Genomic DNA, 13,350 nt, shown 5'->3' on the forward strand with positions numbered 1-13,350 from the left:
TACTCTTCTTATACATGGATCATTTGCTTGAGCGTCTTGTAGCTGTTGAGGCTGCCATTGATCATTAATGACGGTGGTTCGTCTCACGGGGCAAAGTCGTTCTTCTAATCTAAGACAGTGATTACAACTTGCACTGCATCGCCGTCTTGACCGAGCCTCTGCATTTGAATGACTTTTTCCAACCCAGTGTTCGATCTGTTCTAGCATTTGTATTTTGTAGACTTGTTGTAGATGGGCATCTCCGTAACGTTTATCTAGTCGAGTGAACAAGGTCTGGTAACATTTTTCTTGAACTTAGGAATTGATCTTAGGATATCCGCAGCATCACCTCGTAAAGTAGCAGTCAAGGAAACAGCTTTTTCTTGTTCTGTCCAATGATTGGCTGTCGCAATAGCTTCAAATTGTCTAAGGTATATGGACCAAGAGGACTTTCCATCAAATGGTGGCAATTTGAATCTCATATTATGTGTCGTTTCGTCTCTAGGTGATTCTTCTTTCACTACCGGATCTAAGGCTATTTTATTAACTGGAGATAGCACTTTCGTGTTAATTATCATGGTCTCTAATTGTTTGATCTTCTTTTTTACGTTGTTTACATTTTTCTGTTTCTGATCGAATGTTTTAGAGACTTCTTCAAATTTCTTATTGTTCTGAATACATATTTCGTCGAATCTTCTAGAAACCTTTTCGAGTTTCTCGTCGTTTTGTGTAGCTACTTCTTTAATAATTTGAGACGTTTCATCGAATCTTTTAGAAACGTTTTCATATTTATCATTATTTTTTTTAAAGATTATTCAATCATTTGCGAGACATTTTTTATTTTCATGAAAACTGCTTCTTCTGCTGACTGGAACTGGAATGTCTCTGGGTCTTCTCCATTTTTGTTAAGCACAGACTTCAGTCGTTCTTGGAGTATCTTTTTGGACCCACTGCAGTCTTCATCGCATTCTTCTAGTTGCTCACGCAACTGTTTTACTGAAAGTTCTACTAGCAGCATCTTTGGTCAGGCACACACGTACTTTTTAAATGTTCTTTCATGTTCCCGACGAATAATACTTTTTTTATTTTAAGTTCAAAAGTCTTTTTCAAAAGTCAATTTATTTTCAAATCTCACACCGGAGACCAACTGTAGCGAGATTAAATAAAACGAGCGGTTCGAATTTATATAAATATATTTATTTATAAGTTTACAGTTCGGTACTCAATTCTTACGTTTTCTAGATTTATTCTTCAAAGAATTATAACGTATCGGAGATGGGCTATTTCGTTACATTACGTATTTCTGACTATTGGTCGTCTTCAGTACGGTGCTTGGTTTCCTTTTTTGCGAGATATATACATATATATATATATATATATATATATATATATATATATATATATATATATATATATATATATATATATATATATATATATATAGAAGAGAAAATATTTTTATCATTCAGAGGCCTGGATAACTAATAAAATTAATAAGTCTTGTTTCGATTAATCAGTGATTTTTGTAATATGTACTATTTAATATCTAGTTTATTTTGGTTTATTAAAGAAAAGCAGAAAATCACGAGGCATAATAATTTTTCCTATATGGAAATGACAGATATGATTGCTATTTATTGTCAGCAACATTTTAACAGGCGTGCAACGAAAAAGGAATATTTAAAAAGATACCAAAACAGAAAATCATTACCCCTGATCAATGGTTCGCGTTGACGATGATTCTTAAGTAAGTAAACTAGACGACGTTTATCTTCAGCGTTAAGAATCAGCAAAACTTCAGTTTTAAGAATTCTACAAAGTGACCATTTTTTCACCCTTACCATTTGACACCTGTGCAAAATCTATTACCATCAGATTTTCCTTTAAGATGCAGATTTGCAAATGATATCCGAAATAGACGAAATCTTGACCACTCTTTCGTCGATAGAATATTATTTACAGACGAAGCTACATTTATACGCCATGGTGTTTTTAATTTAAGGATCAATGATTTCTGGTATACTGAATATCCTTATGTTAAGAAAGAAAGGCATTTCCAACATTCAAATAAATGTGTAATCATTGGTAATCATTTTTAGGGCCATGCGAGTTACCTCGTAATTTGAATGGTAAGAACTATTTATATTTTTTACAAAATGGTTTTATTGATTTGTTGGAAGAATTGCCATTAAACTTAAGCCAAATATGTGGTTTATGCAAGATGGTGCACCACTATATTATACGAGGGCAGTGAGAACATATTTAAATACCAACTTTCCTTAACGTTGGATTGGTCGTGGTAGTTATTTTCCTTGGCCACCACGTAGCCCAAAGTTAAATCGCTCGATTTTGGTGTATGGGACGCATTGAGACAACGTGTCTATAAGTATCCGATAAACATTCGCAATCAACTTTGGGAAGAAATAAATACTACAGTACTTTCTTTTAAACCAATGATGTTATTTAATATGAAACGATCTTTTATGGAACGTATTGATAAATTCATTGAAGAAAGTATGATATATACATATCAAATACTTACTATGACAAAAATTTCAATGTTATTTTGTTTAACTATTTCTGAATTTGGTTTGTAAATAAAATGTTTTGATTATGAATAATTTAATAAAACAACCTAAAATGTTGATGTAAAATCATATATTATCTTAATATTTGTTAAATCCTATTATTAATAATTAGGTATCCTACTGATATATTTATTTTCATTAATATTTCGTAACTATTAACTTTAGTTAAAGGTACTTCATATGAAAATTCAGAAGTATTGATGTTTTTATCCATTTTTCCTACATTGCCTCGAGTAATTGCGTAAAATCAGAATTATGCAGCTGATTTATAAAATGCGATTATCTCGATAATTTTTCGACTGTTCTAACAACCATTCAAATTTCGTCATTTTGTGTCATGTCGAACAATTTCACCCAATCATGTCAACATTAGACTGATAATTGCATTCAGTGCAATTTTCAATCCCTATGACAACACGATCGACTTTGACAACTTCATCCAAATAAATTTCAAAATTTAACGTTTCGGCAATTTAAATTTTAATAATTGTACTTTCACTAACTGTACTTTTAATAAATAAATGTTTCGCTATGTTGAGTTATGATTTTTTTTTTTTTCGAAAAATTATCCGCCGAATATCCCTCGGACATTGATGAATGCCTCTTAATTTCATGACAAATTTCTCAAGCTCGTTGCTTGAAGGAACGAGCTTTCGATTGTCATGAAATTATCTCGTCTGTTATCAATGTCCTAGGGATATTACTACCGAAAACTGTTGAATTGTGAAGTTATTAACAAATATACACTTTATTTGTTAAAATAATGTATATTTAATATGTTTTAAAACATATAGTGCGAACTTAAAGAACAAAAAAGTTAAGCGCAAATGTATGTCACGTATATGGCATATGTGGCGCCCTCTATCAGCTACATCAAAGTGTGCATCATCGTATTCGAGGCTTGGCCGTCATGAGGATACCATGGCGGCCATGCCACAGAACTAGTTTGTGCAAACATTTGTTCTTTTATAATATCAAGAAAATACCGCCGGCCGAGTAATTCAGAAAACTTTAAATAATTTTAATTTTATTCAAAACAAATTTAAAGCCTTTCCTGTGGGCTGTGAAATATTCAAGATTGGGTGATTATTAAGAAGAATATAACATAAATTCCTTTCACTGGCTATGGTAGCGCTTAAATAAAATTAAAATTTACAAAAGATCTACAAAATTCATTAACCAAAACCAATAATATAAGTTATTAAGTTAAGACTGTTAAGCTTATTGTGTGTATTGTCGGAATTACTTAGTTAAATGTTTGTAACTTACCTTAAAAAATAGAAGTATAACAATGCAAGTTACTCCCAGGATAGTATCAGGAATCCTTATTTCTTTGTACTTTTGAAACAATTCTTTCGTTACCCCAACAAATTCGTGAGAATGGATATTGATTCCCAACAAGTTTTTTAACTGGTTGGATATGATGATGATGGTACTGGCAGATGTGAACCCTGACGTAAGGCATGGTGATATGAAGTCGACAAGAAATCCTTACAAGTAAAAAAAAATGTAATAAATATTAGAAATATAATGTTCTTAGAAAATAAAGATAGTCTTGAAAATAATGTTGCGATATAAATAAACCAACATCTTGGTTCTGTAACATCAAATAGCTCTAATTTCTTAAGTTTTTTATAATATATTCTAATTTTATAGGGTTCTATAAGTTCAAACATCGAAACAAGACAAAGCAAAATTATCAAAAGCAAAAATAGGTACATGGAATGTCAAAAGCATTTATCAACCTGGTAAAATGCATAACATCATTTAAGAAATAAGAAGAATAAATATATAAGGTGTAAGGCCTAACTCAGGATACCTTTCGACAGAAACCGCTACCTTATATTACTCGGGAAACATTGACAACCAGCAAAGACGTGTAGTAGCGATTATTGTCGATACAGAGGTCAACAAATCAATAGAGGGTTTTGTCCCAATCTCAAAACGAGTGATGCTACTACAAATAAGAACATCACACACAAAACTAAATTTGATCTAAGTATATGCACCAACAACGGATGCAACAGAAGATGAAGTAGAAACATTCTACCAACATTTCAATGCAAAAGTCGGCAATAGAAGAACTGGAACAATAATGGGAGATCAATGACTAAGAGAACGTAACGATAGAGGAGATCGTCTAATACAATTCTGACAAGAACAAAGTCTAATAATCACAAACACGTTCTTTAAATTATATATACATGGCGCTCACCAGCAGATAAACCAAAAAAGTGGTAAAAAACCAAATCGATTATATAATGATTAAAGAGAGATATCGTAACACCATTAAATCAGTTAAAACATATCCAGGAGCAGATGTCACATCAGACCATAACCCACTAATCACTAATGTCACGCTTAAGCTTAAACGTATTAGAAAACCCCAAAGGACTTCAAAATTAGATGTTAGAAAACTAATAAGTTAATATAAAAAACAAACTTCAACAGAAAATATACGAAAACTTTGATAAATTAGATACTAACACCTACGAGATAAACCAACAATGGAAAACATTAAAAAATTGCCCCCTCGTTTCATGCAAAGAGTTATTAAAAGAATCGATAAGAAAGAGAGACAACTGGATGACTGACGAAATACTTGGCAGGATGGACCAAAGAAGACAAGCCAAGAACAAAGACAGTCATAATTACAAAATCATTAACAATGAAATCAGAAAAATGATACGAGAGGCAAAGCAAACTTACTACGGGGAAAAATGTAAAGAGATAGAAGATCTTCAGAACAAATACGACCTATTCAACTTACATAAAAAGGTTAAAGAATGGCAGGGCTGCAAAAAAGAAACCACAACACAACTCTTTTAGATAAAAATGGAAATACTATGATAACGACTGATGAAAAGCTAAAACGATGGAAAGAATATATAGAAGAGCTATTAGATGATGAAAGAGGAAACCTATAGGACATATCTTTCGAGAACAGAGAAACAAGTATAGAAATTACAAAGAAAGAAATATTGTATGCACTAAAGAACACCAGAAACTGAAAAAGCCCGGGGCGAGATCAACTGCCTATTGATATCCTTAAAATAATAGAAAATGAGAACATGGATGTCCTCTTAAAGCTCTTTAATGAAATTTATCAGTCGGGTGACATACCCAATGAGTGGTTGACCTCAACATTTATTGTGTCTCCTAAAAAAGAAAAATTCTAGAGAATGCACTGTCCACCGCACCATAAGCCTGATGTCTCACACACTTAAAATGTTTTTAAAGATCATCCATAAATGCATTTACCAAATACATGGTATGGATATTGAAGAAACCCAATTTGGATTCCGTGGAGGCGTAGGTACCTGTGATGCTCTCTTTGCATTCAACGTACTAATCCAGAGATGCTTGGATGTGAACCAAGATATGTACGTCTGTCTCATAGATTACAACAAGGCTTTCGATAAAGTCCGCCACAAAGAGCCAATGGATGTCCTTAAAGCAAAACAATTACAATAAAATGTCCTTCGAATTATAACAAATCTAAAATTATAAACAGCAGGCACACATACACATTAATGAACACACATCAGAAGAGTTCGAAATTAAAAGAGAAGTACGATAAGGGTGTGTATTGTCACCACTACTATTCAATGCATATTCTGAAGAAATTATGAACAGAGCTCTTAAGAGAGAAACAGCAGGAATAAAGGTCAATGGAACACCAATGAACAACATTAGATATACAGACGATACTAGCATAATAGCAGACAATCTCCAAGATCTCCAAAAGCTAATGAACAAAATAGTTGAGTATGAAGAAGAATAAGGATTATCAATAAACATAAAGAAAACTAAATTTATGAGAATATCAAAAATCCAAAATATTGATAAAAGCCTGACAATTAACGGTAAAAGTTTAGAACAAGTTGAAAACTACAATTATCTTGTCACAATAATTAATCACACAAACGATTACTCCAAAGAAATCAAAGTTCGAATAAAGAAAGCACGAACAAACTTCAATAACCCCTCTATGGGATAGAAGCATGGACACTTAACGTGTCGACTACTAAAAAGTTGGAAGCATTTAAACTGTGGGTGTATAGAAGAATCCTAAAGATATCATAGACCGAGCATGTATCAAACAACGAAGTCATGAGAAGAGTCAACAAAAGAATGAAAATATTGGAATCCATTAAGACACGAAAGTTGCAATGTGGAAACCTGCAATGTGCCTTGGGTATGTTATGCGTAATGAAAGATATAACTTACTTCAATTAATTATACAATGAAAAGTCCATGGCAAAAGGAGTGTAGGAAGGAGAAGAATCTCATGGTTGCGTCAGTTAAGGGAACTATTCAGAGCGGCAGCATCTAGGATCGGAATAGCCAATTAATTTCGGCAGTAGAAACTTACCTAATTTTAGTATTCCCATAAGCAGTTCCACACATCCAGCTATAAACGCCAGTAGAATAACACATTCTATAGGTTTGCCAACTGTGTAGGAAAAAGTTAAGAGTGACATCAAACTGGTTGGTCCAATAGAAACCTAGAAATGATAAAAATGTATCTATATTATTCAACTGTCTTCTTTGTTAGAATTTCGTTTTTTCCGTGTTTTTATTTCCTTTTTTTTTATTTTTTCCCTTCTCATTTTAATAAATATTCTTCCTTTTCAATCAAGTATTTAATCAGTTTATAACGTTTAACGCCGTCTTCTGATTACCAGTCTCTATTTATCTCGGTCGTTCCAAAGGTTTTCTCCAACTCCTCTATCTCTTAAGTCTTTATCGATTCCTTCTCTCCAACTTAATCTCGGTCTATCTTGCTTTCTTCTTCCATGCGGTGTCCAGTTCAATACTTTCTTTGGAATTCTGTTTTCATCCATTCTTTGAACGTGTCCATACCATCTTAGTTGATTTATTCTTATGTCCTCTGTTATATTGTGCTTAACACCAATAATTTCTCGTATTCTTTCGTTTCCACCTTTGTCTAATCTTGATTTTGCAGCCGCTCTTCTTCAGAAGTTTATTTCTATTGCTTCTAATGCTTTTAAGTTTTTTTCTTTCAGTGGCATTACTTCACTTACATATGTAACAATTGTTTTTATAATTCTGTTATAGATTTTATGTTTGTTTTCTTTGGAGATTGTTTTGTCCCACTGCACACTGTTTAATTGCCTAATGGCTTGTCTTCCCTGGTTATTTCTATATTTAATTTCTTTATCTAATTTGCCATCGTTGGTTATTTGCATGCCTAAATATGAGCTGGTCTGTGTCGTTTTAACTGACAAGAACTACGTGTTCAAATCGAGCAAAGAAACATAATGCTCTTAAAGTAGGTATTAAAATATTTATCCATTGTCATTGACCTAGGGTCGCATAATAATTTAAATCTAAATATGTAAAACCATATATTGATGTCTTCACTACAATTTTAGTGTTAGCTTTAAGTACCAAAAGAAGGCACTGAAGATGATCTGAGCTAGATCGAAAACGTTACGTTATGCACCTGTAACATTTTGGACGACACTTTTAACAAGTTTTAAATTAAATGTTATACCAAGATACAAATTTGAAGTTTTTTACTTCTGTATAAGTTTTTTTTGCCTAAATATTAGTATTTTTGACAGTGATTTATTTCTCGCTATATTTTTTCCAAGATAAGATTTTGTTGAGTTCCCCCAATACACATATATTCAGTTTTCCTAATATTTACTTCTAGCCCCCATAGTTTGTATTCTTCGATAAGTTTACGGGTCATAAATTCGAGGTCTTCATAGTCTTGGGTCATCACTATCTGGTTGTCTGCGAAACTCAATATGTATAATATTGCGTCATTTAGAGGAATTCCCATGATTCTGCATTTTTTTTTCCACGTCTTTATTGCTTGCTCCGAGTAGATCTTAAACAAAACAGGAGACACGCAGCATCCTTGTTTGAGCCCTTTGCTGATAGTGAAACCCTTGAATACCTCCTGACCTTTTTTAATTTACTCGTGTTGTACGTGTAGAGGTCTTGAACAGCCTTGATTAAGGTTACACTGATATTTGTTTTCTCGAGCGCTTTCCAGAATTTTTGTTGTGGCACACTATTATAAGCTTTTTTAAGGTCCACGTAGAGGAGACGTATTGGTTGATTTTGTGCTACTGTTTTTTGTTTAGCTGGGTAACAGTAAACAGATGGTCAAAAGTTAATCTACCTGCTCTAAAGCCGGCCTGTTCTTCGACCTTCATATCTCAGAATTCATCTTCCGTTCTCTTTTTGATGAGTTTGCCGTAAACTCTCAAAATGGTGCTAAGGACTACGAGTCCTCAATAATTGTCATATACATATTTACTTTCCTTCTTATTTATTATCATGATAAATGATCTCCTCCACGCCTCCGGTATACTCTCTCCGTTAATACATTTTTGGTAAAGGCTGGCTAGCTGCTTATATAATTTGCTTGTAGCGTACTTGAGCAGCTCAGGTGGAATATTGTCAGGGTCTGGTGATTTTCTATTCTTTAATGCTTGGCATGCTTGTGCTACTTCTTGGTCATGAATCCTAATTGGGGAAGCTATTGTATGAACTTGCACCTCTGATTGTGTTTGAGGTGTTTGCAAATATTCTGTCCTTTCTTGCGCCAGTAGATTTGCGAAGTATTCGTTCCATTTATCTAGGTTGATCGGTGAGATGATACATTTAGTCTTATCTTGTCGAAGACATTGAAGTATTTTTTTGCTTTCGGTGCTTCTGCTACCCCCAAGTAAGTGTTTCTTCTGGAGCAGTTTCTGTTTCTATTCAGTTATTCTGTTCGATATTAGTTTTTACTTTGATCAGTATTTATATTTAAGTGTTTGTGGTATTTATCTCATTTAATCTTTATTTTTTCTTCGATTTCTTCATCCCACCAATATGGCTTCCTTCGTTCGGTTTTTTCATATATATCCAGGGCTTCTTCTGCTGCAATTTTGATACATTGTTTTATGTAATTTTAATTGTACTCAACACTATCAAAGTTTTCTTGTAGGAGCTTTTCTTCGAGTTGCTTTTTGTACAGTGTCTTTGTGCTTTCATGGTTGAGGCTATCTAAGTTGTATTTGGTTTCTATTGTTTTATGCTCTTGTTCCTCGTTGTGTTCTTTTTTCATAGAAAGTCGTATGGGTATTATTTTAGAGTTTATTAGGTAGTGGTTGCTTCCACATGTGCTTCCTCTAAACGCTCTTACGTCTTGTATATTGAGTTGCGTATTTTGTCGGGCGATCACATATTCTATAATGGATTTCAAATTTCTTGATTGTTGGATCCAAGTGAATTTATGTATTTCTCGGTGCTGAAAAAAGCCGTTGTGTATTTTCAGGTTATTTTGCTCACATATGTTGGTAAGCCTATCTCCATTGTCATTTCTAGTATCTGCTTCGAATTGACCAACTATTTAATTCTTAACTTTTTTGCCCGTTCTCACATTTAGGTGTCCTAATAAGAGTATTTCTCTTAATGTTCCTATTTTTGATATTTCGTAAGTTAATTGCCCAAAGAACTCTTTTTTACCTTTTAATAAAGCGTCCTAGTTTACTGCATATATGCCAAGAATGGTGACTTACTACCATGCAGAGTCAGGTTAAGTTTGATGATGCGCTTATTCACTGCTTCCCAGCATGTTTTGCAACTTCTAAGTATTTTTTTTATAAATATGGCCACTCCTTGCTGGGCTCTTTTATCGCTCTGTATTTCTGAGAAAAACTGGTCATATTCTCCTAGGTTTTCTGAGCCTTAACCTTTCTTTTAGTCTCGGTAAGTACTAAAATATCCATTTTGATTTATTGGCTTCCGAAATTACGTCGTTGAGTTTATTGGAGAGCCCTTGAACGTTCCAAGTACCAATATTCATAGTCCGTTTAGCTTAAGTTGTCTGGTCGAAGGACCCTTAGCAGGTACTAGTTTCCCGGGCCAGGAAACACCTGGAATCTGCGGAAGGCAGGGATCGATTTACTTTCCCTGATAGAGCTATCTGAAAAGGAGTTACTACCCGCTGCCTACCAGTTTACCGGTGTATGTAAAAGGCTTTATATATTGTCTGTCAAACTAACTATATAAACTTACTTTTATTAACTTGATTTTTGGTCACCTTTATTTACAGTCAGATTTAGTCTCTTTCGTGATGTCTCTTCACAAACTGATTTTCTTCTTATGATAATATTACAATGGGGAGTAGGCGTGCCTTTTCTTCTTGAGTGCCTACATTGCCAACCTTTCTTCCGGCAATCGGAGTTTTCAAAGAGCTCGATTTTTCCACAACACTTCCAGTTCTTAACCAATTATCCAATTGAGCTTCTCTTAATTGCTTGAGAATATTACGTATTGGACTAGTATCACCTACAAGTTCTTGCAGTTTTTAAAGAGTAGTGTACATACAAACCGCATTTACGAGTCCAAAATCAAAGAGGCTTGTCGTATGTACTTCGAAATTTCGATATAAATTTTTTTATAAACTTTTTAAGGTTAAGAGCTTTAAAAGTTCTTCTTCTTTATCTCCTTAAATAGTTAAGCCATCCATTGTATACCTTGCATCCATCTTTTTTAAGTGCCTTCTCCTATCAAAGATCGGAATTTTGGCAAATTTTCTTCTTTCTTTGATTTTTCTGATCAATGAATTTAAGCCCAAGCCTCTCTAATCTCGTATATTAATAAACCAGGAGCATTTTCTACTTTCTGGTCAGCGTTTACCTTCGATAATGCCCTCTATTATGAGTTGAAGGAAGTTTTACCTATTACGTCTCATTATATGATCAATATATCATCATTAGAGCATATATCCATCTTTTTTCATGAAAATATGCACAAATATTGACTGTTATTACAAAATATGCAATTCAATATGTAATAAAATTTATTGATGTAATAGAATACAATAGCGTGCAAAAAGTGCTATGTTGGAAAATTGGTTTTTATTTGGAAAAGTGCACATAGTTAGTAGGAAAAATATAGTCAGATACAATTATTTACTATTTTAAAATGGTATAAAAAGTATTACAATATTATACAATTTCTCGTTTGAAAATATGTACTATAAAAGGTATTTACAACAAGATACTTTTCGAAGTTTTCCAGTAAAAATGATTGTCTTCTATCAGTAAAAATGTTTTTAGACACAGAAAAGGTTCTTTCAACGTCTACTGACGTAATTGGACATTATTGAAGTTTTGGCAGTATACTATAAGGCCATGGTACATGTTCATCGGAAGACTCATTTTCGTAGATATTTTTGACTATTTTTAAAAATTTAAACCCTTCATTCTCTGTTAAAGTCACTTTGGCTTTGACCCTTATTTTGATCTCCAAATTCACCCGGAATGTTGCCACACTTAGCCATAAAAGTTTCAATGGTACTAATGGACTCTCTTAAACTTAATTGTCTACTCTGTAACGATGTGATCATATCTGCAATAAAGCCAAAATTAACTTTAATAAAAAGTAAATCTCTAGCTACACTTGCACTTTGTACAAGTCCTTACTTTGAACCACGCTCTGAGCGTCGTCCTCTATGTCCAAAATTAAGTCTCTAACGGCATCAAAATGTTCAGCGTAGAATATAGCCGCGTTAATTCACGTTCCCCTTCTGGTAATTACAAGTTCTGTTGGTAAACTAACTCCCGGCAGTCTCCCCCTATACATCTGCACTCTTAGAGGGACTTTGATGAATACTTTTATAACATTTGAAATTAGTTTATTTACTAACGGAAATTATGTTCTGATGGTTTCTGCTACTCGGTTTATCCCGTGCACAAGACATGTAACATGCACCAAATTGGGGTAAAATACTGTAAGGTTCTGTCCTACTTTTACCATAAAGGGTGTGGCATCAGATAGAAGAACCAACAACTTTTCTTTTGGTACTGGGTTTGGAAGAGACTGCTGTATGAATTTGAATACCGTCACATTATCGGTTTTGTCCAACTGCTTCGAAGCTATTAAGTATGCGTTTGTAGAAGTGCTTCAATCATCAGATGTGCGATATATATACCACAAGCATCTTTACTTTCATCCACAACAATGAAGCAGTTTTTCTCGCCAATTAAAGATTTTATTTTCTGAAGAACTGTCTCGTAGACCGAATGAACATTTTTCTTTCTTATGGTCGACTCACCAGGAATGGTTTGATTGCAATGCTTTTGTAAAAAACTTCTAAATAGGGAATGCTGAAGTTTTCTTAGTGGTATATTAGCTGCCATCATAGTTTTACATAAGTCTTCTTGAAAAAGTTCCTTATCTGACTTAGATTTTGCACCCACATTTTGAAATGCGCTTTTAACATTCTGTTGAACAGGCGCACATTTCATGTTTGCAGCCTTCCCGATATGCAGCGCTGTTTTTAAATGCTGATTCACTTAAAACTTCTTCTCACAAACAATTATTTTTGAACAGAACAGCAAAACAGACAACCAATAAAGGTTTATCGATGGAAGGCAACCGTATATACGTATTTCCGATGCAGCCAAGTTAGAAAAGGAGCATGTTAACTTGGGAAAGGATCAAAAATTTGCATATAATCCGCGCTCTAATCATTTTATGTATTATTCAAACATTGAAAGAAGCTGAAAAGAAATATTGAAATGTGTCAAAAATAAAAAACAATTAAGCCACAGCACAAAACATCTTCTAGAGGAAAGAAGAACGCTTAGAGAAAATCAGAATCATAACAAAAGTGAACGAAGAATCTTGAATAAGAAAATTAAAAATAATATTAACTAGAGTAATAGAAGTAAACAAAAGCTTGAAAGAACTCAGACAAACATATTCATTGGAAGAAATGCACAAATTCAGAACTGAACAGGGGCAA

General features: G+C 33.5%; 1 protein-coding gene across 4 annotated transcripts in view; it reads right to left on the reverse strand.

The window, feature by feature from the left end:
- The window catches only part of LOC140451013 (sodium-independent sulfate anion transporter-like), a 129,672-nt gene that overhangs the window by 72,497 nt on the left and 43,825 nt on the right, over positions 1 to 13,350 (reverse strand). For all 4 annotated transcript variants that reach the window (XM_072544725.1, XM_072544721.1, XM_072544733.1 and 1 more), the window contains exons 3-4: positions 6,943 to 7,075; positions 3,837 to 4,057 (exon numbers count right to left, since the gene is read on the reverse strand). In XM_072544725.1, the coding sequence (XP_072400826.1) occupies positions 3,837 to 4,057; positions 6,943 to 7,075 (354 nt within the window). The remainder of the gene's footprint in view (positions 1 to 3,836; positions 4,058 to 6,942; positions 7,076 to 13,350) is intronic.

This window comes from Diabrotica undecimpunctata, chromosome 1 (assembly GCF_040954645.1).
Source record: "Diabrotica undecimpunctata isolate CICGRU chromosome 1, icDiaUnde3, whole genome shotgun sequence".
Taxonomy (NCBI): domain Eukaryota; kingdom Metazoa; phylum Arthropoda; class Insecta; order Coleoptera; family Chrysomelidae; genus Diabrotica; species Diabrotica undecimpunctata.